This window comes from Myotis myotis, unplaced genomic scaffold (assembly GCF_014108235.1).
Source record: "Myotis myotis isolate mMyoMyo1 unplaced genomic scaffold, mMyoMyo1.p scaffold_m19_p_10, whole genome shotgun sequence".
Taxonomy (NCBI): Eukaryota; Metazoa; Chordata; class Mammalia; order Chiroptera; family Vespertilionidae; genus Myotis; species Myotis myotis.
In genome coordinates, this window is record NW_023416314.1 from 6,890,713 (window position 1) to 6,917,924 (window position 27,212).

A 27,212-nucleotide genomic window follows, 5' to 3' on the forward strand; every position below is an offset into this window, starting at 1 on the left:
TTCCTTGTGTTTCAAGGATCTTAGGATCTCTAACAGAGAGATTAAAAAACTTTGAAAACCTAACGACACCACGATTTTGTTTTTATTATCTGCTAGTTATTAAAATATCCAGCCTCCTGACTAGGGAAGGCTGTGGCAGGAGGGACCGGAGGCGTGGGGGGAGAAGCGTGGAAAAAAGAAATCCCAGCTCTGCCTATAGGACTGTGCGTGAAAGAGCCCGCTTCCTCGGGCAGGCTGCTCCAGGCCGCGTTTTGCAGGCGGCCGCATCTGCCTCCCGGGTCTCTTACCTCCTTGATGTTCGGCACTATTTGTGGCCAGCGTGGTGGAAGGACACAGTGAGGTTCTCACCCCCGCCCTCCGCCCCGCGCTCCCATCCCAAGTTCCATCAAAGCGAACCCGGGCCAGCGCAAGGATCTTCGAGTTGCGAGTGTGCTGAGGCTGGGACTGTCACTCATTCTCCCCTCAGCGCGTGAACGCAGCTCGGCAGCCGCTGGCAGGAAACAATTCTGCAAAAATAATCATACTCAGCCTGGCAATTGTCTGCCTCTAGGTCTGTTGCTCTACCGCCGTCCACACTCGCTGCAAGGAGCCTGGGCACAGAATTTACCGCGGCAAGAACACCCTTCCCGGCCAGCAGATTACAATGCTGCAAACTATGGATCTCATCTGGACTTTGTTTTTCCTGGGAACTGCAGGTACATTTCAAAATAATTCTTCTTCTTAATCCGATTCGATCATTGCCTTCATCTCCCTACTCCTCTCCCGAGGGACACTGTTATTTCGGGTGATTGTACGGAGAATGCTAAGGGTGCTCATTTTCGTGGAGCTGAGGAAGGAGCGCATCGCCCTGGCTGTCCTGCCGAACCCGCGCCCTTTCGGGCTGCGGTGGACCCGGGCTGCCTCCCCGCGCAGCGAGCGCCCTGCGCCCCTCCAGCGCGTCCGCCCTTCCACTTGACGTGCCGGGGCGTTGGAAGCCGGGCCGCTGGCTCCCAGGGACGCTGCGACTGCCCCTGGAGATGGGCAGCGCTCCTTCCCCGATGGCGGGCGGCAGGGGATGCCTTGGCTCGTTGGAGCCACCGCACAGGCTGGGATTCAGCTGGGCAGGGGCTTGTCAGCTCGGGCTCCTGGAAGAGTGAACAATAAAGCCCGGGGTAGCCACCCCGATCGTGATTTCCCCAGGTCTAATAAAGTGGGGCTCCCCGCCCCCCCTCCTTTGGGGGGCGAATAACGGTTTGCAAAATGAGGCGACATGGGCAGAATCTCAGGTCTGTGTGGCCGTTCTTGCACCCCCGTCGATATGACGTTAGTGTTTTTTTTATTATTATTATTTGCCAAATTGCTGGTTAGTTGCAAAGCCTGCTTTTGCCCCAGAGCTCGAAGGGATGGGAGGGCCGAGCGCCGCGTTTTGACAGGAGGAAGTGCGGAGGGGCGGAGGGCGAGGAGGGCGTGATCCAGGCTTCCTAGTGTGTGTGCGCGTGTGCGCGCGCGTGTGCCTTCACACGCACCAAGGACCCTGCGTGCACGGTGCGAGAGAAGAATGGCAGGTAGCCACCCGAAACGCCTCGCCCCGGTCTCCTTTCTTTGGGCGAGGTTCCTGGTCCTTGCAAAGTGCGAACAATAGGGAGCTGGGAGGCAGACAGTAGTGATGCTGCCACGGTGCGGGGGGCTGCGCCGCCGCCCAGCGAACCTCCGCGGCCGGGAGGACGGTTCATTTCAGTTGGGGTGTCTCCTTCCCGGCCTCCCTGGAAGACTCTTGTGTTTGTGCCCACCCTCCCTTCCAGCAGCTTCCCCCTCCCCAGCCCAGGACTCGCGCCGGGGCGCTGATGGACGGGGAGAGGGAAGAAAGGAGCGGGCGCCGCAGACAGCTGGGTGGGGTAGGCGACGTGCGGGACGGGGGGCGTGTGCTGGGAAGTACCCCCGGGAAGCGAGCGGAGGGGGTGCCGGGTGCCGCTGGAACTGCCCAGACGGCCGAGCCAGGCCGGGGAGAGCGCGGGGCGGGCCGGGAGCACCCAGCACGCCCCCTCCCCGGGAGGCCGGGAGCAGCGCCCGGCTGCCGCCTCCAGCCGCCCGGTGCCTCCCGTGGCGACCAATCAGAGCGAGGCTGGCTGGGCGGGAAGCCGCGAGAGGCTTTTATTGCGGCTCGGCGGCGGCCGGGCGCTGCCAGGACGGTCTCCCGGTGTTCCAGGCTAACGGTCTCGCTCATCCCCCGCCGGGAGGAACCCCGCCCTGCGGCCGGCCCCCTCCTACCCGCGGTTTCCGAGCACATAAAATGGAGTCTAGGTGGTCACTGGGGGGTGCTCGCTCACTCGGGCGTCTCGCGGCCGAATGGGAGCATCCCTCCCGCCCCCGGCAGCGCGCACACTTGCGCCCAGTCGCTCTGGCTGGAGCGCATCGCCTGGCAGGGCGCGGTGGCCGGGGGACCGACGCGCCTGCGCTGACCAGCCAGCCCCCCGGCCTGGGTCCTCGGTCCCCGCAACCACCTGATTGGGGGATGTTCTCAGCATGCCTTTTCCTTAATGCCCCTGGGTCCCCATGACAGGACCTCCGGAAGAGAGGGTGTTTCTGGGACCTCCTCCCTTATAGGTGCGGACGTGACAATGGAGCCCTAATCTTCGGTAGGCCCTTGGGGGGTCGCCAGGCCTTTATTCCATCATGGCGATGGGTGTAAGGCTGTTTGGACCCCCAGGGAGGTACACGCCCAGGGAATTCCAGGTTAGGCTGCTCTCTGCTGCTGAGGCCGGGGTGACACTCAGACCCATGGTCCCTGAAAGGAAAGTGTCCTCATTCCTGACCCGAGGACCAAGTGGATAGGAAGAAGGCAGGACGTGAAACACGCACAGCGTTGCTTAACAAAAGAAGTTGAACGGTTTTCCAAAGAGAAATATTTATTGTTTCTCCCATATTTTTAAAAATTGAAGAATTCCAGTCAAAGGGTCAGCACAAAAAATAAAAACAGTAACACACACACACACACACACACACACACACACACATTTTTGGCCTCACATGTTGTATCATCTCCAGGGACAATGGTAACTCAGTCTCTCTCCACTCCCTGCATTTGACACTTCAGATGCAGGGTGTGCTAACTTAATACACCAAAGAATCCCGTCGGCTGACCCTCTCTTATTTTGGTGTCTTCTGGTCTTTAGGAATAAAGTGAAAGGTTGTGGAATTACAGCAGTTCTGGATATTTTCTGGGTTGATTGAATGACCTGGAATGATTAAGTCATATCTTTGTTTTATAATTTTACAACCTTCTGCCAATTTAACTTGCAAAAGCCAGGGAATGGATGGAACTGATTTTCCAACAAGATAGCATCAGAATTAGAACAAAGACCACCTGTGCTACCTTATAAAAATAGTGGGTGCATATATGATATAGAGTATATGTCATGCCCCTCGCCATATAAAGGCACGCCTCAGCAGTTTGCAGTGAGCACAATTATGATGAGCTATATTTTTTCCTTGATTTTCATTTTAAGATTAGAAATGTGTCTTTCTGGACAAAATTTAACTGAATGCAGTAAAGCCATATTTAAGAATGTGGAAAACCTTTTACAACTCTATCCCAAACCCAAAATGTTAATTTTCCTTCAGCAAATATTAGCATATATTAAAATATTGACGTTACAATTTATTTAAAATTCAGTAGAGTTAAACAAACAGAATATAACCCAGACATTGTAGATGTGTGGCCTGTCATTAATTTAATAGTTTTTTTTAGTTACTCTTCCCAATACAAAGGTTCTAAAGATCTACCAATTGGGATAAGTTTTCATTAGTCTAAAGCTTACATTTTTTAAAAATCCTCACCTGAAGATCTGTTTATTAATGAGAGAGAGAGAGAGAGAGAGAGAGAGAGAGAGAGAGAGAGAGAGAAACATTGATGGGTTCCCTCCCTATGAGCCCTGACCAGATCTAACCCAAAAGCTATGTATGTGCCATGACTGGGAATTTAACCCAAAACCTTTTTGATTTAGGGGAGGACACTACAACCAACTGAGCCACCTGGCCCGGGCTAAGTCAATTTTTTAAGAAGCTCTTCCCTCCTTCCTCCAATAGATTGAACCTGTTGATTTCCATCCAGATAACTTTACCCAGGATCTTTTTAAGAAATTTTTATTGTTGAAAGTATTACGTATGTCCTCTTTTTTGCCCCATCCACAACCTCCAGTCAACCTCCAACCCCCACCCCAGGCCCTCACCACCCCACTGTCTGCATCCATGGGTTATGCATATATGCATACAAGGTCTTCCTTTGATTAGCTCCTACCCACTCACCCTCCCCCGCCTTCCCTCTGAGATTCCGCACTCTGTTCCATGCTTCCATGTCTCTGGATCCACTCTGTTCATCAGTTTATTTAGTTAATTAGATTCTATATATGAATGAGATCATATAATACTTGTCTTTCTCTGACTGGCTTATTATTTAGCATGATACTCTCCAGGCCCCTCCATGCTGTCTCAAAGGATAAGAGATTCTTATTTTTTTTTACTGCTGCACAGTATTCTATGGTTTAAATGTACCACAGCTTTTTTATCCACTCATCTACTGATGGGCACTTGGGCTGTTTCCAGAGCTTAGCTATTGTAAATAGTGCTGCTATGAACATAGGTGTGCATACATTCTTTCTGGTGTTTTGGTTTTTTTAAGATATATTCCTAGAAGTGGGACCACTGGGTCAAATGGCAGTTCCAGATTTAATGTTTTGAGGAAACTCAATTCTGTTTTCCATAATGGCTGCACCAGTCTGCATTCCCATCAGCAGTGTACTAGGGATCCCTTTTCTCCACATCCTCACCAGCACTTGTCATTTGTTGATTTGTTGATGGTAGCCATTCTGACAGGTGCGAGGTGATACTTCATTGTCGTTTTAATTTGCATCTCTCTGATGATCAATGATTTTGACTATTTTTTATATGTCTCTTGGCCAGCTGTATGTCCACTTTGGAGAAGTGCCTATTTAGGTTCTTTGCCCATTTTTTAATTGGATTGTTTGTCTTTCTTTTGTTAAGTTCTATGAGTTCTTTATATAGTTTGGATATTAACCCTTTATCGGATGTATCATTGCCAAATACAGTGAGCTTTCCATACAGTGGGTTCTCTTTTCATTTTGTTGGTGGTTTCTTTTGCTGTGCAAAAGCCTTTTATTTTGATGTAGTCCCATTTGTTTGTTTTCTCCTTAGTTTCCTTTGCCTTAGGAGATGTATCCTTAAACATGTTGCTATGAGAGATGTTTGAGATTTAGCTGCCTATGGTTTCTTCTAGGATTTTTATGGTTTCACGACTTACAACATGTAGTTGTTTTATCCATTTTAAGTTTGTTCTTGTGTATGGTGGAAGTTGGTGGTCTAGTTTCATTTTTTTCAAGAAAGACAATTTTAAATATAATAATATTACATGCAATTGACATTAATATTTCAAGAAAAATTATTTTAAATATAATATTCCCCAAACTGTACTTATATAGTATATTATCACAAAGGTTGTAGGAAATATTAAAAATCTGCAAATAACAGGATTACTTCTATTATATTCTAAAATATTTTTTTCCTCGCTCTATTTTTGTTCATTAGTTTATGTTGTTCATTATATTCCACAAATGAGTGAGATCATGTGATATTTATCTTTCTCCGACTGTTTTATTTTGCTTAGCATAATGTTCTCCAGGTCTATCCATGCTGTTGCAAATGGTAAGCAGGGGTCCTCAAACTACGGCCCGAAGGCCACATGCAAATACAAATATTGTATTTGTTCCCATTTTTTTTTTAATTCAAAATAAGATATGTGCAGTGTGCATAGGAATTTGTTCATAGTTTTTTTTTTAAACTATAGTCTGACCCTCCAACGGTCTGAGGGACAATGAACTGCCCCCCTGTTTAAGAAGTTTGAGGACCCCTGGGTAAGAGTTCTTTCTTTTTTACAGCAGTGTAGTATTCCATTGTGTAGATGTATCACTGTTTTTTAATCCACTCATCTGCTGTTTCCAAATCTTAGCTATTGTAAATTTTGCTGCTATGAACATAGGGGTGCATATATCCTTTCTGATTGGTGTTTCTGATTTCTTGGGATATATTCCTAAAAGTGGGATTACTGGTTCAAATGGGAGTTTCAATTTTTTTGTATGTGTCTGTCCAATTTTCCCAACACCATTTATTGAAGAGACTGTCTTGACTCCATTGTATGCTCTTGCCTCCTTTGTCAAATATTAATTGAGTGTAATGGCTTGGCTCGATTTCTGGGTTTTCTGTCTGTTCCATTGATTTATTTGCCTGTTCTTGTGCCAGTACCAGGCTGTTTTGATTATGGTGGCTTTGTAGCATAACTTGATATCTGATATTGTGATCCCTCCAACTTTGTTCTTCTTTCTCAAGATTGCTGCAGATATTCGAGGTGTTTTTTTTTTTTTTTTTTTTTTTTTTTTTTGTGTGTGTGTGTGTGTGTGTGTGTGGTTTTTTTTTTGTGTGTGTGTGTGTGTGCTATATACATTTTTGGAGTATTTGTTCTAGATCTGTGAAATATGCTGTTGATATTTTAATGGGATTGCATTGAATCTGTAGATTGCCTTAAGTAGTATGGACATTTTAATGATATTGTTTCTACCAATCCATGAACACAGATTATTCTTCCACTTGTTTATATCTTCTTCTGTCTCTTTTTTCAACGTCTTGTAGTTTTCGAAGTACTAGTCTTTTACCTCCTTGGTTAAGTTTATTTTAAGTATCTGAATATTTTTGTTGAAATGGTTAATGGGATTTTTTTTTAAGTTTCTCTTTCTGAGAGTTTGTTATTGGTGCATAAAAAAGCCAGGAACTATTTTTTTTTTTTAATAGCATAGCAGGAAATAGCAGGACATTTCCTTGTTCAATAAAGGTGGTTCATCAAAGACTCTGTGCCAATTAATTGAACTAAAACTGCGTTGATTTAACTGGCGACTGTTTCTTGGGCTTGGTAGTTCAAGAATTAAAGTAGTAATTATCCAAAAAAAATATGGTGTGGGTGTGCTTTTCAAAGGGCTCTCTTTGGGCGCTTACCCAAAGCAGCACTAAGAGAAAGTCTCCTAGATCCCCCCAATTCTGAGAGTTTTGAATAGTGCTTCTCTTTGGAAAAATTTGTCATTAAACCTCAGACAGGTAACATGTAATTTAATGTAAGTAACCTATATTTATATACTTCTGTCACAGGAAACAACGTCTTAATTTCCTTTCAAAATAAATACCACCATTTTGTCATTCCAAAACGAATCTTGAGACATGATGGATGTTTTCTTTGCTACAGAACTCAGTTTCTTAAATTATAGACAGTATCTTGTCAACTTCATGCTACTTGCAATGTGGATTTTGGTGTTTCTGACCAACCACTTAATTTTTTAAGGTGACACAGTCTCTATTTAATATTAGTCTGATGAATTCCCCGTATTTACATCTTCAATGTTGAAGAACCTGAGTGGAAGTGACTTCAATGCCACTGGCCGACCTCCAGAGATATTTCACAGACAGCTCTTCCTGTCTTAGTGTAAAGTAAGTGATTGACTACCTGTTGTTAAAGAACAGTTTGAACTTCCTCTGCCAATATTGCACTTGTGATGGTGGAGAGCAGAACCAATTGCCAGGGAGGGAGAGAAAGGGACCGCACCTGCCACCATCAGTCTGCTGGGAGCAGTCAGCCTGGGAGGAGACAAAGGCATTTAGAAAGCTTCTCTGTGCTATTTAAGTATTGAATTTTTTTGTGCACAAATATTTTATAGTGTCACAATAAATGTTACTGTAAATTCCATAATTGATTTTTTTTGGTTTGGTAATATCATGAACATATAGGCTAAGAAAAGCCTGGAACTTTAAAAGAAATGGCAGCAAATTTTAGCATTTTATTAGTTTTAAAAATGGGTTACATTAGACAAAACTGAAAACTTGAATCAACTGGCTATATAATAATAATGGTTATTTGAGCTTTGAATAAAAAAAGACTAAATTTGTGATTCCTGTAGTTTAAAAGGAAGGAATATGCGTGAAATTCACAAGAGTATTTTATGCATATCTTAAAATACTCAGCAAATCTCTGAGGAATATTGTAAGAGATGGCCTCTTAGGAAGAAGGAAATGCCCAAGGAACTCACTGACTCCTACTGGTTAGGTCTCTTTGACGTCCAGCGTTTTTAATATGAGAAAACAGTGTGGTGGAACTACTATCGATAATACAGGTGGATGTACTTCCTACTGTGGGGCAATGAAATCTAGAAATCAAGCTGAAGGTCACAACTTTTTTTGTTATTAATTCTTGGTGCCAAACCTTAAAACCTTTGCTGATGTAAAGGGACGTAAATGATTTGGCGTTGCCAGTTGCCAGGGGTGCTACTATGCCCTTCATTTCATGGTGCTGTCTCTCAGCTGAAGACAGTCCTTAGGAGGCTGCTTTATGGTGCTGGTCTGGGTGCCAAATGTCCGCCTTCCAGGAAGTTTCAACACATCACTCTTAAGGCACTTAATCATGTTTTCACACAGACACTGAGTTAGGGCTTTCGGTTAGGATGCCACACTTTTCCTAAAGTATTGGTTTAGCTTCTGAGCAATCAGGGGACTACACTAAAAGAATAAGCCATTTGGTCTATCTTGTTTCGGTGTGTTTCTGAACAAAAGGCTTCAATATACCTATGTATTCTTTTTCTCCCATCTATATGCAAATATATGCTTTCCTTTGACTTCACAGTTTGCCTCACTTACGTGACTTGAAAGGCTCCTCTAGAACCTGTATTCTACTCCATACTCTCACGAGGACTTTTTGATGTGTAGTTGCAAACACTAGCGACATCTGACCCTATTTCCTGTTCTGTGTCATTATTGAGACAACATGTAAAAAGACTTGTAGTATCTGATTACCTTGCCATTTTGGACTATTTCTAGTAATGCCACACTGAGATTATGTCACATTAGGTAACAATCAGCTCTTAAAAAGTTGAACAAATATGTATATTGAGTGCCAGCTTTTTATCATCAGCTCTGGGGGGAATGACAAGGGACTGAGATGACATTATTTCTGCTGTCAAGGAACCCTAGAAGTAGTATAGGGATCAAGGGTTGCCGACAAGCTTAGGTTGACAGTCCAGCCACATATATCCCTTATTAGCTGTCTGATCTTGAGCAAGTCATTTAACTTCTCTAAGTTTCAGTTTTTTCTTCTGTGAAGTGGGAAAATTAGTAATACCTACTTGTTAGAGTTGTGGTGAATATTTTAGAGCTCACAGGACATAAGTGCATTCAAGCTGTGTTTATTAGTGAGAAAGAGAAATGCATATGGACTTAGAAAAATAATTATTCAGATAGTGCTTTCTTCTTAGAAGGACTTAAAACTGATATTACAGGAACATGATCTCATCAATGATTAGAACTAGACTTTAGAAATCAGTTGTTAAATGTGTCTGCACTGCCTTGTTGGTTATGGATACGTTAGAGAGAAAAGTGCTCTCATTATAAGATTGAAAGCCTTTAATTAGCACAGGGATAGATCTAGGTTTCATAGGTCCTGAAGGGTATACAATTTTGAATGTCCTCTTTAAGGAAAATAAGGCAAACTCATTTGCTTTTTGTAAAATGTAGAAAACATGACCATGAGAACACACTGACAGGTCCCTGGCCCCCAGAGCCTTGAGAGGAGCCCCTGCAAGGGAGGGGCAGCCACTACCTGACCCTGAGCTAGCCACTATGTGTTGGTCTGCTGGGGTACACTTGCTTGAGAATCTAAGCTGATCATTCCAGCTTGTTAAACATGCACCTCATGAAGGTTGTTTGAGTAGTGCACTGAAGACTGGAATAATATATCAAAATCAAATTTTTTAAAAGAAGGAGCTATTTGACCTTTATTTTACAGAAAATCTTAAGTGAGATCTGAGGTGATTTAGCATTTCTCACCACTGATGGCTAATATTTCTGTAAATTACTATCTGGCATAAAATAAATTAATTGCTCTTATCATTCAAATGTATCAGATGTAAGTGCCCTGTTGATAGGGCAGGAAGCAGTTTCACCAACTAAAGGCAGATGATATTGGAGAAGAAATGTAAGATTTAATTTTAGCCCTCTAAGAGGGATAACTTGGATATGTAATACCAATAATTATAATTATCACCATACAATTCACAATTTTTGATATGCATTATAATTTAATTTTTATCTAACTTATTCAGTGATATCTCTTGAATACTGGGTGCTTGGCGCTGGGAATATAGTGGTAAATGAAACTTACATTACCCCTGTTTTCATGGAGCTTCCAGTCTAATAGTGCGGAGGAATATAGACATGAAACAAGTAACACACATATATAATTCATATTCTGATCAAAACTGAGGAAAGGAACAGGGTACTATGAGAGATGACCAGGGAAGTTCATCTGTGACTGGATGGTTGGTGAGGTGAGGAGGTACCATTTGAAGAACTCTGTGAAATGGGAAGAACCAATGGTATTCTGATGTTAACACATGATTGACTAACTACTTAATCCAACAAACACTGAATCACTACAAACATTTCTGAATGCCTCCATTCAGCAAACCTTCTGAAATCTTGAGAAGGTCAGACAGTTTCAGGAATTGGGCTGGATTTCAGCTCATATAGTCCAGTAAGATATGCCTCTGTCTAAAGCTTGCCATCTAGTGTGGGAGGGAGACAGACTACACTTATAAATAGAGACATGAGTACATGTCATTGGAGCACAAGGAAGGAAGCAATTAACTCTGGTTGGGACTCCCCCGAGCTGGGCGTGGGGCGAGAGTGTGTCTTTACTAGACGGAGCAGGAAGAAAGGGTGATTCAGGCAGAGGTAACATCTCAAGTTATGAGCACATACAGTCCTTCTGGGGAACAGGGTCAGGGCCAGAAATTAGGAGAGAAATAATTCTCCAAGGCCAGATTGTGTGAAGCCTTAAAATAGAAGCTGTGGGTGAGAAAGGTTAAGTGGCTTACATAGGTGAAGCTGGGGCCATAACTTATATGGGTTGGCTGCAGCTCATCCTTTTCTAGAGTCAGGGTCATTTGAATACACACAGCATCAGGATAAACGGTGAGCACATGTGAGTTTGCTTGGCTTCTGGACTGAATGAGGACAACCAAAGTGAACAGGGTGGAGGGACAATATCAAGAGCTTTGGAGTCTGGTGGGTCTGGGTTGAGTCCACTAACTGTAACTGATATTCTGCAAGTCCTTGCACTTCTGAGCCTGCATCCCAGTCTGTAATATGGGGATAATGACACTCCCTTATGGGTTTTAGTGAGCTTAAGTAAAATCCCACATGTAAAACAATAATATGTAGCAGGTACTCAGTATGTTCTTGTAAAATGTTAACCTGGAATAGTGATTCATTTTTGAAAGGTTTATTAAACAGGTGTCCTGTGAATATGATGTGCAGAATTCTGTGTGGAGGCTGAGGGGGCAGTAAACTTCTGATCCTGTAGAGGCTTTCAGAGGGTTGGAAAGAAAGCACCTACTTGGGTCAGACAGGAAATCATGAAAGGTACCATATGAATAAGTACCTAAAAGAAGGAGAGTGGTATTCATTGTGAAAATTGGTCAGAAGGGCTGAAATCATCTTGCTTGATTTTAATGTCTGAAAAAAGGTGTGGAAGATGTAGTGTTTGATCTGGACATCATGGGCATGGGATTAATAGGGAGAGGAAGGACCAATTTCTCCATAGGAAGGGGTGAGTCTAGCTGGGTAATTGGAATTGAAGAGCAATGAAAGCAGACTAGCTATTGGCTCAAGTCTTATTAAAATCTTAAATGCTAGACAAAGGAGAGGCATGTGGCTGTAAATCTTGGAGAAATCATTTTTAAAAATTTACAAGTATGGTCAGTGATATTAATTGAACATCTGCTGTGCTAGGCTCTGTGTTTAATGCCAGCTATGAATTAGCTCTGTGTTTAATGCCAACTATGAATTAGCAGAGAAGGAAGTAGGAAAAAATTGGTAGAGATTACTGCAGTACTTTAGGGGAGTTTTGGTTTTATGTAGCAGCCACAATAGTGGCTGGACAAAATAGTAGGTTAAAGGATTTTTGTTACATTATCTAAGATGGACTAAGTGATGGAGAACCCAGAGCCTGGGAGATAGGGGAATCTGTTAATACTGGTTTGGAAGCCAGTGAAATCCAATGAAAGTCTCTTGCTTTGTGTGGTAGGAAGACCTGTATGCAGGGAAAGGCCTAGATTAAAAAGATTTGGGTTCAAGATTTGGCCCTGCTACTAGTGAACTAAGTGTTATGTAAAGTACTAAATCTCTTTTTGAACTGTAATTTCTTGTTTGAATAGGAGATTCAATCAAATAAAATAATATATGTGAAATGGATTACAAACCAAAATACTTCATAATTATACCTTTTATTAATAGACAGATAGCTAAAAAGACTTACACAATCAAATTTTATGTACCAGAGGGCCTTGTTAAAGAAATTAAACTGTGATATGTTTTACAAAGCAGGTAATTCTGGACAGATACACTTGAATGGCTTTGGATAAGGATTAAGAAAAAGAGGCACACAGCTGAGATGTTAGCGATGACAAATCAATCAGTAGGGGTAGTTGCTAGTTCCAAAATGGACTGAGAGAGAAAAATATTTTAAGTTACCAACCCCCAGGGATGAAATAATCATGGTACTGTCCATATGATGGGAGAATTGAGATAAGGGGTAACCTTGCATGAAAGATGGGTAGCCTCAGTTTTAAAGACATTAGAATTTAGAAAATAATTGGGCCTTCTAGTATCTTTACTTGCAGGTTAGTATTTTTCAGCTGTGGATAGTGAAATCTATTTATTTGGCTTCAGCCAGCATTAAAAAAGAAGTAAAGAAGGGAAAAAAGGATGTAATAGAATAGAAAAAAAGAGTATATCTTATGTAGTAAGAGTAAGTATTGTTTTGTGAAACTTTTGTTGACCAGGTTGTGATGGAAAACATGTACCTTATTATGGCTTAAGTCAAAAGTGTTTGAAAACCATTGTCATCAGAATGACAGGCCTAGAGAGGGTAAAACAATCCGCAGAGGGGAGAAGGCACAGGATTTGGAGGAGAGGAAGATGTAATGACAACAAAAATGCTTACTGAGCATCTGCACGATCTGTTATCTGTAGAGAACAAACCAAAAATCAAAAACTCAAAAGTACAATACCTTGTCGAAACCGGTTTGGCTCAGTGGATAGAGCGTCGGCCTGTGGACTGAAAGGTCCCAGGTTCGATTCCGGTCAAGGGCATGTACCTGGGTTGCGGGCACATCCCCAGTAGGAGATGTGCAGGAGGCAGCTGATCGATGTTTCTCTCTCATCGATGTTTCTAACTCTCTATCTCTCTCCCTTCCTCTCTGTAAAAAATCAATAAAATATATTAAAAAAAAAAAAAAGTACAATACCTTAACCTCAGAGTCACTGTGTAGTGGAGATGAAAAGATAACTCGTTCATCGAGTAGCATCTAGAGTCAAATATGTGGCTAAGATTTCAGAGGCAGGATAAGGATTACCTGGGCACCAGGAGTTGCTGGAGAATTCTTCCCAGCGTGAGAGCTGAGGAGATTGTAGGAAGGACTGAGCTCTGCACAGAAGAAGGCTGTTTGGGAAGAAGCAGAAGAGAGTCCAGCTAAAGAGACCATGAAGCCGAGAGGCAGTAATAGTCTATAATTTTATCTTTTTTTCCAGGGAGAGAAACACCATGAATTACAATCAGAACATAGTGGAGTCCCTGTCACACCCAGAAGTTTTTACGGTGTAGTATTTGTGTAGCAATTAGAGTGGTATCCTGTCCATAATCCAGAAAGTGATATTGAGCAAAGGGAGGAAACCAGAGCCCAGTGACGTGAATGTCTAGGTTAGAGAAGGATGATAATGTTAAGTAAAAAAAAAAAAAGTTGCAAACACATGTTTTTGTCAGTACCAATTTTGTTTTAAAACATCTCTTTCACTGTTTAAGACTGAGAGAAGATAATTTTTTCATACTCTCTGACTTTCCTAATGACATATATTGCCTTTGTTCAGGTTTTAAAACAAATAGGACAATAAAAAAGAGGTTAGCAATAATTAAGATGGTTAGCAATATAAGGAAGATGAGGCTCAAGTAGGAACTGGATTTATTTCAGAGGAGTGTGGTGATCTTGGAGGGATTTCAGTTGGATAGTGAAATTCAAGTTGTTAGAGTCAAAGACAGGAAAAGCTGAGATCTAGGGGACTTGACCAAAATGAAGGTTGAGTGAAGGCTTCACACTGAGGGCCATCAGGGCCCCTGTAACCACACCAGTGGCAAAGAGCCAGGAGAGAGGGGAAAGGCAATTTACAGACCTTGCAAAGCACAACGGGATGGGTTCGCATGAGAGGAAGTGGATAACATAGAGGGTTTCTCCCAGCGATTTCATTTAGTATGTGAAAATATAATTTCTAGACACAGTTTTGTCTTTTTGTATTATTGCTCATGATATTCACACCTTGATTTCTTTGCCTTTTAAAAATCTTCCTGCAGTTTGTTCTGCTTGTCACATGTTGGGTGCATTGTTTAGATCAGATTGGCAAAGAAGTGGAAATGGTTGTGATTGATTGCTTTTCTAATGTGTTTTTTTTTTAATTCATATCTTAATTGTGAGTGTCCATTCTGGCTGTGGATGAGGCTGCCAATCACCAGTTAAACTGTAGTTACATGGGAATTGGATTCAGGGTACAATATGACAACCTTCAAGATCTGCTATCATGGAATGAGAGCATGTAAATCCAATACAAGCTCTTTCATTTGAGTCTTAATTACAAATTCTCATTTTTTTTTTACATTATATTTTATTTTCATTGTTGAGATTATTAAAGATGTTCCCATTTTCCTCTTTTTCCCCCTCTACTCAGACCCTGCTCTCCCTTCCCTCGGCCCTCACCAAGGAACTCTTACCTTTTGCAACAGCATGGATGGATCCGGGGATTATTGTGCTAAGTGAAATAAGCTAGTCAGAGAAAGACAAATCCCATATGATTTCACTTATATGTGTAATCTAATGAATAAATTCTCTTACTTTCTTAATTTAGTATCTCCTTTTGGTGTTGTAGAGGCAGTGCATATTGTGGGGGGAGGAGGTATAGGCCTTTGACATCAAATTTGCATTTTGAAAGGTGGCTCTTCTGATTTCCATGACCTTGAACCAGTTAATCTGTCCAACACTCAGTTTATTTATCTTTGAAACAGAGATAATAATACCCACCTAATAGTGTTATTAGTGAGGAGGAAATGAGGCAATTGAAATGAGGCAATTTATACAACTGTCTGGCACATAGTAAGGTCAGTATATGTTCTTTCATGTCCCATCTTTCTTTTAAAGTTCACAGTGAAGAGATGTACAATCTGTGTTGCTTTTAAGTATTGATTGTAATTAGAATGACATTTTTACTGCTTATTTTTCATTTTCTGAGAATGAAAGGAAGATGGGACCATGAGTTGTGACTGAGTCAGAAATGCCATGGCTGATTGCTTAGCTATTTTACTTCCGGTGAAACCAAAGTCTAGTAGATCTTGATTTTGAGAAAAGTAGAATTTAAAAAACAACTTGGCTTATATAGATTCTACTTTCTACTTATATAGAGTTAATAGTAAACCTGTCAACTCACCACAAAGGTGGGGCCATAAAATCTAGTAATTTAAATAAATAGCAGTTGCTGCTAATGATCATATTGGTGACACTTCGTTAATCTGGAAGTCATTTATCTGGCAACCTTTATACTTTGGGACATGAAGAATGAAGAATTCAGGGAAATTAGCCTCTTGATAGCCAAGATAGATATCACAAAGCCCATGCACTTAAATGAAGGTACTTGACTCATAGGTAAGCCCTTAAACCTCTATTCAGAAAGAGTTCATATATCCTGAATTAATTTCCTAGTTTCTACCACATCTATAAAAACTCCTAGATTTAATTAGAATCAAGGAAACATGACTGCTAGTACAGGTCTACTGACAGTAAGAAGACCTAAGTGGATGGAAAAATCATGAAAAGCAGATGCTGGAACACAACAAGCATATCAGTCGTAGCCATTTAGTATTTATTTAAAAAGAATGCCAAGGGAATGACTATTACATACTATAGTATAATGGGTGTTCATAATTAAACTTCACTTGGAAGAGCCAACTGCAGCCCATTCAAGGAGGCAACAATGATATGAATTCATTTTTTGAGCATGTGTCTTTCGTGTTCATATAAAAAAGGAGGTATGATGTGAAGGAGTCATTGGAAAAATAAAACAAACATAAACATCGGTATCATTGGCTTCACCAATTGCAAGTAGGAATGGAAGAGGTAGTGTGATTAGCGTTGCTCATCTGGAAAATTCACTCATGAGACATTCTAATTCTCAAGAATTTAAGACAAAGGAAATTTCATATTTCATTCTTACGGAAGAGTTTTGTTGTATATAGCTTCTCAGTTTGGTTTGAAGTCCATAGCTATTTATTTATCATTAAGAGAAGCTGGTTCAACCAATCTCTCTCTTGCCTGCTAAGTTATGTCTTGAGATTAAAGATCCTAACTATTCAAGCAATTGGAATGAGTTGGCTGTCATTCTTCCTTTTTTTTCCTTGAATTTAATTTTTAGTTTTAGCAAAATAAAATATCTACATTGTTTAAAAGTCAAATAGTTTTATTACTTGTAACAAAACACATTAGTCTCCTGCCCCAACCCTTTCCTCACCCTCCCTCTTCAACCATCCCATCTTTGATTTTGAGTACCCTGAAGCAACACTTTCTACACATTTTAGCTGTTTCTATATTTTTATCTCTATTATTTATACTTACTTAATTGTTTTGGGTTTCAGTATTATTTATTGACTTTTCCTTTGGGGGTTTAGTACTCTTACACACTGCCCTTGCTACCTTCTTTACCTTGGTCTCTCTCTTTTTTTTTTTTTTTTCCAAATATGTTTTTATTGATTCTAGAGAGAAGAAGAGAGAGGGAGAGGGAGAAACATTGCTTAGTTGCCTCCTGCACACACTTCAACTGGGGACTTAACCCTCAACCTGGGCATGTGCCCCAACCAGGAATCCAACTTGTGACCTTTCTGTGCACTGGATGATGATCAATCAACTGAGCCACACTAGCCAGGGCTACCTCAGCCTCTTAATATTTAATGTTTACAGTTATGACCATGCAAATATTCTTCACAGATGAGCCTTGAACAATTCTGTGATTTTATTGCCTTTCTTCTGTAATTTTCTGACTTTCCTAGAGTTTATAATGGCCTCAGTTATCCTTTGCTTAGCTTTCTAAATACCTATCACTAATCAAGTGTCAAGTTCTCAGACTAAAGTATAAATCCACTCTTGGTATGTTCAAACATGGTTATTTTCTTTCTTCACCTGAGGACATATGTCTTAGACTTTCCTCTCCTTCTTTAGTCTAGATCAGGGGTGGGCAAACTTTTTGACTCGAGGGCCACAATGGGTTCTTAAACTGGACCGGAGGGCCGGAACAAAAGCATGGATGGAGTGTTTGTGTGAACTAATATAAATTCAAAGTAAACATCATTACATAAAAGGGTACGGTCTTTTTTTTTTTTTTAGTTTTATTCATTTCAAACGGGCCGGATCCGGCCCGCGGGCTGTAGTTTGCCCACGGCTGGTCTAGATGCTGGTTTTCTAGGCTGTGGCAGTTAATTTATATTAGCTTAGTATATAATTCTCTAAATTGGAGATAATTTAACCTAAGAATTTTGAAGATGTTATTCTGTGTTTTTTATCTTTTAGTGTTTCAGTTATGAAGCTCAGTATATTCTCAATCCTGATATTTTGTGTGAAACTTTCATTTTCGTCTAGAAAACTTTAGGACCTTACTTTTGTCTACAGTATTTTGAAATTTCACAATGATGTGCCTTGATGTAGGTCTGTTTTGATTTATTAGGTAGGTTCTCAGTGGATCATTTTAGTCTAGAAATTCATGTCTCTCAGTGCTGAGAAATGTTCCTGTATTATTTATTTGATATTTTTATTTTTCTTGTTTTTTTTTTCATGGAGCGCTTATTTAGAAGTTGGAGTGATTATCTAATTTTTCTTATCTTCTCTCCACTATTATTTAACTTTTTGTTTTTCCCAGTCCCCTGCCCTTTACTTTCTGGGAGGTTTTCTCAGCTTTTTGACAATCTTTCTATTGCATTTTTATTTTGCTAGAGCAATTTAATATCTAAGAGTTCTTTTTCTGTTGCTTGAATGTCTCTTGATAACATAATTTTCTTATTTTTTGATTCAACATCTTTTATATCAGAGTACTTTGGAAAAATTTCCTTGCTTCCTTTGTCATATCTGTCCTTTTAATTTCTCTTTATTGTGTTACTATCTTCCTTGTGTTTAATATTGTTTTGTTTTATTGCTCTTAGTATAATTATTCTGGCTCTGTTAGTGATTAGGAGGGAGACACTGACAAGCTGTGGGGAAGCTGTATGGCTGGCCTGTGAGTGAGGGTCATCCACTCCACTCATTAGTACCTACATTTTCTCTTGGACTGGTCAATTTCAGAGAATCCAATATTTTGCATTTTATATGATCCAAGTCTGACTACTGTTTTTCTTTAAGCTGAGTTGGAAGAATTATTTGGGGGGAGAGTATTTCAGAGAATCCAACATTTTGCATTTTATATGATCCAAGTCTGACTACTGTTTTTCTTTAAGCTGAGTTGGAAGAATTATTTGGGGGGAGAGTATTTTATTCACTACTCAATATTTCATTTAATCCTATTTTCTCTGGGGGCACTTCTGCCCTCAGCAATGTCTGGTACTGATGTCCCTGAAACAAAATATCCCCAAGAACAAAGTCCCTGGGATTTAAGCTTTCCCATGAGTAAAAACACAGCCTTTTGCTAGCGTGAAGAATGCAGGATGGGAGATGGGATACATAGCCACTACCCTCTTGTTGCTCACAGTGTGTGTCTCTGTGTGTGTGTGTGTGTGTGTGTGTGTGTGTGTGTGTGTGTGTGTTGGGTTGAAGTCAGTGGTTTGGTGGGAGGTGGTATGAGAGGGAGTGTTAGCTTTAATTTTGAAGCAGACTGTGAGAACCCTCTGATGACCTGTCTCTTTCAGGGTTCATAATTGCTACAAGCCAAAGCCGATTTTTGAAATCTTTTATCTCACATATTCCAGTATGGAATTTTTGAGATTGAAAGAAGCCTGCAGAGTTCTTAAAGGAAAAGGTAAATGCTCCAGGCATTCATCAAAGGCAAAGACCTCAGAAGATGAATGTTAAGGCAACTTCAAGGGAATTGACAATTTAGAGAGTTAGGGCCAGTTAGAGAGTCCTGAAGAAGCTTTTCTGAACTAAGGAGTTCTCAGAAGATTCCTGGGTCTAAGGACAAGGGCTTGGCAGTGAAGCTGTGACCAAGAGAAGAGCAGGTCTGTGAACATATTTGCAAACGGCTGTGTCCCAGACTTATTGGGTGGCAGGAATATTTACTGGAAACATTCACTTAATTGGGTATCCTATCTAATAATAGAGAAACATGGTAATTAACTGTAACTTCGCTACCCTTCCCATTGGCTAATCAGTGAGATATGCAAATTAACTGCCAACCAAGATGGCGGCCGGCAGCCAGGCAGCTGAAGCGAACAAGAGGCTTGCTTGCTCCAGTGATGGAGGAAGCCAAGGTTCCCCGCCTGCTGCTGCTGGGCTCTGAGCTGCAGTGTAAGAAACAATGTTGCAATTATAGAAGCTAAACAATCCCCAGAAACCTGCTTTCAGCCAGCCGGCCTCGGAGCTGGAGCTGAAACAGTGTTTCAATTATAGAATCCAAACAAACCCAGAGACCTGCTTTCAGCAGCCGAGGTCTTAGAGCTGGAGCCGAGCCTCAGAGCTACAGCCGGCTCTCAGTTCCAGTGACAGCCATAGAAGGTAAATAAATCCCAGAATAAAAAAAGAAAAGAAAAAAAGGAGAGGTTGGGAGCTTCAGTCACCCGCCAGCCTGAAAACGGCCCTCAGCTCCTCACCCAGACTGGCCAGGCACCCCAGTGGGGACCCCCACCCTGAAGGGGGTGCGACCAGATGCAAACAGCCATCATCCCCTCATCCAGGCTGGCCAGGCACCCAAGTGGGACCCCCACCCTGATCCGGGACACCCTTCAGGGCAAACCAGCCGGCCCCCACCCATGCACCAGGCCTCTATCCTATATAGTAAAAGGGTAATATGCAAACTGACCCTAGCAGCAGAATGACTGGGAATGACTGGTCACTATGACACACACTGACCACCAGGGGGCAGGTGCTCAATGCAGGAGCTGCCCTCTGGTGGTCAGGGTGCTCTCACATGGGAGGAGCTCTCCTCAGCCACAAGCCAGGCTGATGGCTGCCAGTACAGTGGTGGTGGTGGGAGCCTCTCCTGCCTCCTCAGCAGCGCTAAGGATGTCCGACTGCAGTTTAGGCCTGCTCCCCGCTGGCAAGTGGACATCCCCCAAGGGCTGCTAGGCTGCCAGAGGGATGTCTGATTGCCATCTTAGGCCTAATGCCCCGGGGAGTGGGCCTAAGCCAGCAGGTAGTCATCCCCTGAGGGGTCCCAGACTGCGAGAGGGCACAGGCCGGGCTGAGGGACCCCCCCTCTCCCCCCGAGTGCACAAATTTTTGTGCACCGGGCCTCTAGTTTATGGAATAATTCCTGTGTTCTATGTAGTTGATCTAGGACAGTGATGGCGAACCTTTTGAGCTCGGCATGTCAGCATTTTGAAAAACCCTAACTTAACTCTGGTGCCGTGTCACATATAGAAATATTTTGATATTTGCAACCATAGTAAAACAAAGACTTATATTTTTGATATTTATTTTATATATTTAAATGCCATTTAACAAAGAAAAATCAACCAAAAAAATGAGTTCACGTGTCACCTCTGACACACGTGTCATAGGTTTCGCCATCACTGATCTAGGAGTCGGATATACAAGGTGAATGTATTCACTAGCTTTGTAAAAAATTCTAAACCATTTTCTAAACTGTTTTGGTTACATTTGTAATACTGACTCCTGTGGAATGATACCAAACACAACCCTGAAATGTCAGAAAAAGTCAACTAAAAGTTATTTCCTTTTTGTGTATCTAACTTAAAGTTCCTTATGACATGTTCAAAATTTTAAATTTTCATTAAAGAAAACCATCTGTCATAATGAAGCAAAAAAAAGCATAGTGTGTGATATTTCAATAAGAGATTGAAAATAAGTCTGTTAACTGCCCTAAATTACTATTTAAGGTCATTTTGAGCTGAATTGGCTTTGGAATTAGAATTTAAATTACCAGTCAGACGCAATTAAGATAACTAGTCATGCAGGAGGTTCATTCTCCTTCCTTCCTTCTCATAAAAAGAAATTTTTATTATTTATACTTTTTTACAGCTAAGTTAGATATAGGCACTATTTTTTAGAACAGTGGTTCTCAACCTGTGGGTCGCGACTCCTTTGGGTGTCGAATGACCTTTTCACAGGGGTCGCCTAAGACCATCAGAAAACATACATAATTACATATTGTTTTTGTGATTAATCACTATGCTTTAATTATGTCCAATTTGTAACAATGAAATTGGGGGTCACCACAACATGAGGAACTGTATTAAAGGGTCACGGCATTAGGAAGGTTGAGAACCACTGTTTTAGAAGATAAAAATTTCACACATCAACTGATTTCTGTATTTAAGAGTGGTTTTGTATCTAAATAAGAAACTTGAATAATCATTAATCATTTGGTTTTCTAGAGATATTTACAGCAGATCCTTTTAAAGTTACTGGGAGATAAATCAGTACATTATTCTGAGTTGTATTTTGGCTAGATGGTGCAATATTAAGAAAATAGCGATCACTAACAGCCATAGATAGTTAAATTATTTTATTTAAATACCATAACAGTAAATGTATAGTATAAGGGGGGGAATTTTAAGAGGACATAAATTATAAATATGTATAATTATTTTAATAATTCATGCATGCATTTTAAATATTAAAATTTTGTGATAAGTGGGTTTAAAATTATATACTTTTAAAACTAGACGAGAGATTTAAAATGATGAGTTCCATTGTTATTTAGTCTTCACTTTCCTCTTTTTTATTTATAGATTAGAACAAGTAAATTCATTCCTTTTCTTTTTCAATGACAAATTGATTAACTCAGAGTTTAAAAGTACAAAAGAAGAAAACAATTTAAACCTGTACTGATTTTGGTGGTGTTAAATATGGAGCTGGTTATGTATCTGGTACTATCTGGAGAACACAGGTGTGGAAGTGACTTGAACTGGTTGGATACTAGAACTTCACAAGGAAACGAAAGTATCTTGACTGATCTACTGCTGTCCCTGAAATGATGCTAATATGCATCTTACAGCAAGACTGATGATTTGTGGTGATCACGATCTATCACCATTGGCCTATAGAATCACATATCCTGGGATTTGGGACTGTTGGTAAAAAGATGGGTTTGATGTAGGCCATAAACAGTATTTACCTACAAATATATATATATATATATATATATATATATATATATATATATATATATATATATTTTAAATCTTTTGAATGAAATTCAATTTTAAGTCATAAGTTTCATCCATATCTAACATCTTATAACTGCAGAAGTTTTACTTTTTTAAAATGAATGTAAAAATTAAGTTTACATTTTGATGTTTAATACATTGATTTAAAAAATCTATATCTGGAGTAAAACATTGAGTTGTTGATGTATTTTTGTTGTTGTTGTTGTTAAAACCATTAGGTGGGCCTGGTTAGTGTGGCTCAGTGGTTGAGCATTGACTATGACCCAGGAGGTGGAGGTTCTATTTTCAGTCAGGGCACATGACCAGATTGTGGGCTTGATCCCCAGTGTGGGGCATGCAAGGGGCAGCCGATCAATGGTTCTCTTTCATCATTGATATTTCTAACTTTCTCTCCTCCTTTCCTCTCTGAAATCAATCAATCAATGTGTGTGTGTGTGTGTTATTATTAGGTGGAAATGTCTGGTAGTTGTGTGATTGGAACTTTGTGGGTGGAGGTAGGACTAAAGTAATGATAACACAAGGGCAATTTCTATTAGGAAAAATCAAATATCATATCTGGCAGGTTTGCATTTTCTTGGATACCTTGGTAAAAATTTCTTGATTAGAAATACTCCCTAAATTATTTTATTGAGATTAAATGTGCATATGTATATAAACTGTGGTACAAATATCCCATTTTCTTTGTAGCATTGTTTCATTGAACAAATTTTATTTGATTATCTATCAAAACATAGCTTTATATGGAATTTAAATATATATATATATATATATATATATATATGTATATGTATATGATGGATTACCATTGAAATGTAATTTCTTGGTCTTATTTTGAATTTATAATATTTTTTAAAAAATCCTAAGTTTTCCACTATGTGCCAGACAGATCACTTGCTATTTAAAAATGAAGTGTAATTTCTTAAAAAAGAAAGTATAGCTTTGATCTTGTTTCATAGAACTGAGTTTCCAAGATTTGGGGGAAAATTTGATATGTCGAAATCAATAGCAGACCATACTTTAAGTATGATACAATGGATTTAAAAATCTAAATTGTCATTATTTACAAAATACTGGCAAATTAGAGCTACAGCACTTGGTGTTATTGTGTAATCTTCTGTTTAAAAATAAACAGTGCAAATAATTGTAGAAACCTCTGGGTTTAGAAAAGCTTGTTGGTGGTTCTTCACATCCTACTAAAAAAGCAGGCTGTCTTTGCATATTAATCACGCTGTGAAAGGAAGCCTGCCTTATTTGCATTGTGCCGGCACTAAGAAATCCAATAGTGCGCCTGAGGAAAAAAATGGGGGGATTGTAATTGTTGTTCTCAGAGGGTTTTTATTTCATTCAAGTGGGAAAGCTGAATACTGGAGAGCCAGTGCAGTGTTTATGGAGGAAGAGTCCCTTTAGGACACTGCTTTTTGTGGGGTGCAATCCCAGTGTGTTAGGATCTTGAATGTTGGGGTGAGGAGGGCAGTGGCTCATCTTCCTAGGATGCAATCTATGTTCCTGCTCAGAGCTCTGTAATTTCGTAAGCACCTTTTCTTGTTTTCTATCGAAAAAGAGTTCATTTGAAATTCTGGCAATATATGCAATGTTGAAGATTTCAGGAGAATTAAACTTGAACTCCCCCCTCCTCCCCGAATCTTAGTAGTTTGTGTTGTGGGAGGTACGGTGGAGACACACACTATAAAATTAAGTAAATTATGTAGCAGTATTTTTGAGGAAATATGTGATTTAATACCTAATAAGGTTAATACCTTGCAGATATAATTTGCCCCCTAAGTTGATTTTAAATAATATATTTGAAATTATCTTTTATGATGTAATTTTTTTTTTTTTTTTGCTTCATTGTATTTTAAGACTTAGAGGTTGAATTTAAACATTGGGAGTAGAACAGCAGAAATATGCTCAATGTCATTGAGGTTTCTTTTAGTAAGATCTTGTAAGATGAGCTACTTTTCACATGTTTCTCTTCTACCGTGGTAAACACACCTTCACAACCACTCTTCCTGATCTGGTTCTTGCTGGTTCTGCCTGGCACCGGCCTCCGAGCCAGTAGAGCTTCCAAAAGCTCAGCATGCACATCAGTTATTCTGAAGTTCTGTTGCTTCGAACTGGTCTAATATCCTTCACGTGTTTTTAACATCGTTAAAAATCCTCCACAGTATGTGGCATTAAGTAGATTTTGAATTTTACAAGGGAAGGAATGTGCTATTGCCTGTGTGCACATATTTTGGTAAAATGAATATGTGTAATCATGGAGACCAAGCCCATTGTTCCAAATGCTTTTGTTAAAATGCTGGAAGGTAGTTAACTGATCTAAAGGGTTGTACACGGGTTTTACTAAAGCCGCTTGGCCTGGGTATGCATTTATTGGTCAGTGTACCTATGTTTCAATGCCCTCTTTAATATTGCATGGATTTGGTTATCTGACAGCTGAACACAGATCCTCTGATGATACCATTTATATTTTATTTGAATTGCTTTCTGCAATATTCATGTGTAGTGTTTACCTTGGACTTATGCATAGCATTCACAGACTTTTAGTGTATATTTGGGCTACTGTTATAAAGAAGAGACATAGCCAAGATGTAGTTTAAAAAGGTAGGACCACAAAAATCAGACTGGTAGAGGAAAACACACACACCAGGGTTTCTGCCATTCAAAAGAGACCCTGGGTAAAATTCATAGTTAATTTTCTTTCAAAATAAATATATTACTAATATGCTAATCCACAATTTTTATTACAGTAATAATTTTTAGAGTTTATGGTTAATTTAAATTTGAACCTTTTAATAAAAATACATAGATTTCATAAGTAGGAAAAATTATTTACCCACATAAACAACTGGTATCAAAAAGCACATTAGCATCTCACTAGAGGCAGAAACAGCATTGATAAAATGCAACATTCATTCATGATAAAATACATAATAAACTAGGAATATAAAGTATTTCCTCAATCTGATGAAGGGTAGCTATAAAAAATATAGAGCCAACACATACAATGGCTAATAAGCACAGGGAAAGATGCTCCACCATTTGCCCTCAGGGAAATGTACATCAAAACCACAATGAGATACCCCTTCACACCCACTAGGATGGCTCTAATAAAAAAGACAGATAATAACAAGGGTTAGCAATAATGGGAAGGCATTGCAAACCTCATACACTGCTGGTGGGCAGTAAAATGGTGCAGCTCCTTTGGAAAACAGCCTAATAGATCTTAAACAGAGTTACCATGTGAACCAGCAATTTCATTACTCCAGGTGTGAAAACATACATCTTTATCAAAAAAATTCATGTATAAAAACTTGTACATGAATGTTCATAGCAGCATTATAATAATAGCAAAAAATAGAAATAATCCAATGGCCCATTAACTGATGAATGGATAAATGAAACACAGTATATCCATACAATGAAATATGATTCAGAACTAAAAAGGATGAAGTACTGAGACATTCTACAACCTGGATGAACCTTAAAAGCATTAAGTGAAAGAAGCCTGTTATATGATTCCACTTATATTCAATGTCCAGAATAGGAAAATCCATAGAGACAGAAAATGGATTAGTGGTTGCCTAGGGCTAGGAGGTTAGAGTGAAATGGGAACTAATTTCTAGTGGGTAAGGAGGTTTTTATCAGGGTGATGAAATATTTTTAAATTAATTGTGGCAATGGCTGCAAACTTTGTGAATATACTAAAAATCATTGATTGAACACTTTACCTGGGTTAATTGTATGGCATGTGAATTATATTTTAATAAAGCTCACACACACACACACACACACACACACACACACACCTGAAGATAAATAAGCAAACCAGAATTTTTTTTCCAGTGAACTCTATGAAAGCCAAAATGAAATTAGCAAAGACCTAAAAGTATGACATTTTACTAATAGTAATTGTAATTATTTTTCTAGATGAAACAGAAGAGGGTATAAAATACAGACTTGTGAACTAAGCATCACCTAACACATTTGTTGATGACATACCATGAGATCTCACAGTATAAAAATTGAACTTTGCTTTATTCTGTCATAAACTTTTAGTTGCCTAACTCAGATGGAGCTCCATTGTTCAAAGATATAGACCCTTTTAAAGATAAGTGTCTGAAGGGAAGGTGTTGTAATTTGGGAAGGTTATATGAAAAGCTAACAATATTATAGTTCTTAAGTTAGGTTACTTGTTTTTTTAATAATGTTAATTCAAAAAAGCATCTATTTTGGTGTTATGCATTATTCTACGTGTGTTATATGTCATAATGGAAAAATTTAAATTAGAAAGATGTAATCCCTGTTCTTGAGACATTGGTGATCACACGAATGTTGAAAATGGTATTCAGTAGTGGTTTACTGATCAACAGAACATACTCACACTTGAATTTTTTACACTAAATAGATGAAACTTCCTTTGGGCAACCCACTATAGTCTGTTTAACCTTGAAATTTTATGCCAATAATGGTTTGTTTTCAGACTTTCTTGAACTTTTATACAATGCAGTATTGGTTGATGCCAGGGTATGTGAGATGAGAGAGGACAAAGTGGATTTTACCCTTTTGAACAATTCGGAATGCTTAATGTTTGCCTAGAGGGTACTTTGGGAGACCTGGCCATGTCCAGGAAGCCTTGAACATTTTCTTCCAAAAAGAGCAGGCAAAGGAAAAGAAATAAAGGGCAGAACTGGCAAGCACAGAG

The 27,212-nt window shown here is 39.8% G+C and overlaps 1 protein-coding gene across 15 annotated transcripts in view; it reads left to right on the plus strand.

Moving 5' to 3' along the window:
• Nucleotides 1-312: 312 nt before the first annotated feature.
• NCAM1 (neural cell adhesion molecule 1) overlaps nucleotides 313-27,212 on the plus strand; it is a 328,014-nt gene continuing 301,114 nt past the window's right edge. For 4 of the 15 annotated variants that reach the window (XM_036324393.1, XM_036324394.1, XM_036324397.1 and 1 more), the window contains exon 1: nucleotides 321-695. In XM_036324393.1, the coding sequence (XP_036180286.1) occupies nucleotides 644-695 (52 nt within the window). In that variant the 5' untranslated portion in view covers nucleotides 321-643. Of the gene's footprint in view, nucleotides 696-27,212 lie in introns of all 15 variants that reach the window. The other 11 variants (XM_036324395.1, XM_036324396.1, XM_036324402.1 and 8 more) reach the window with 7 other exon arrangements.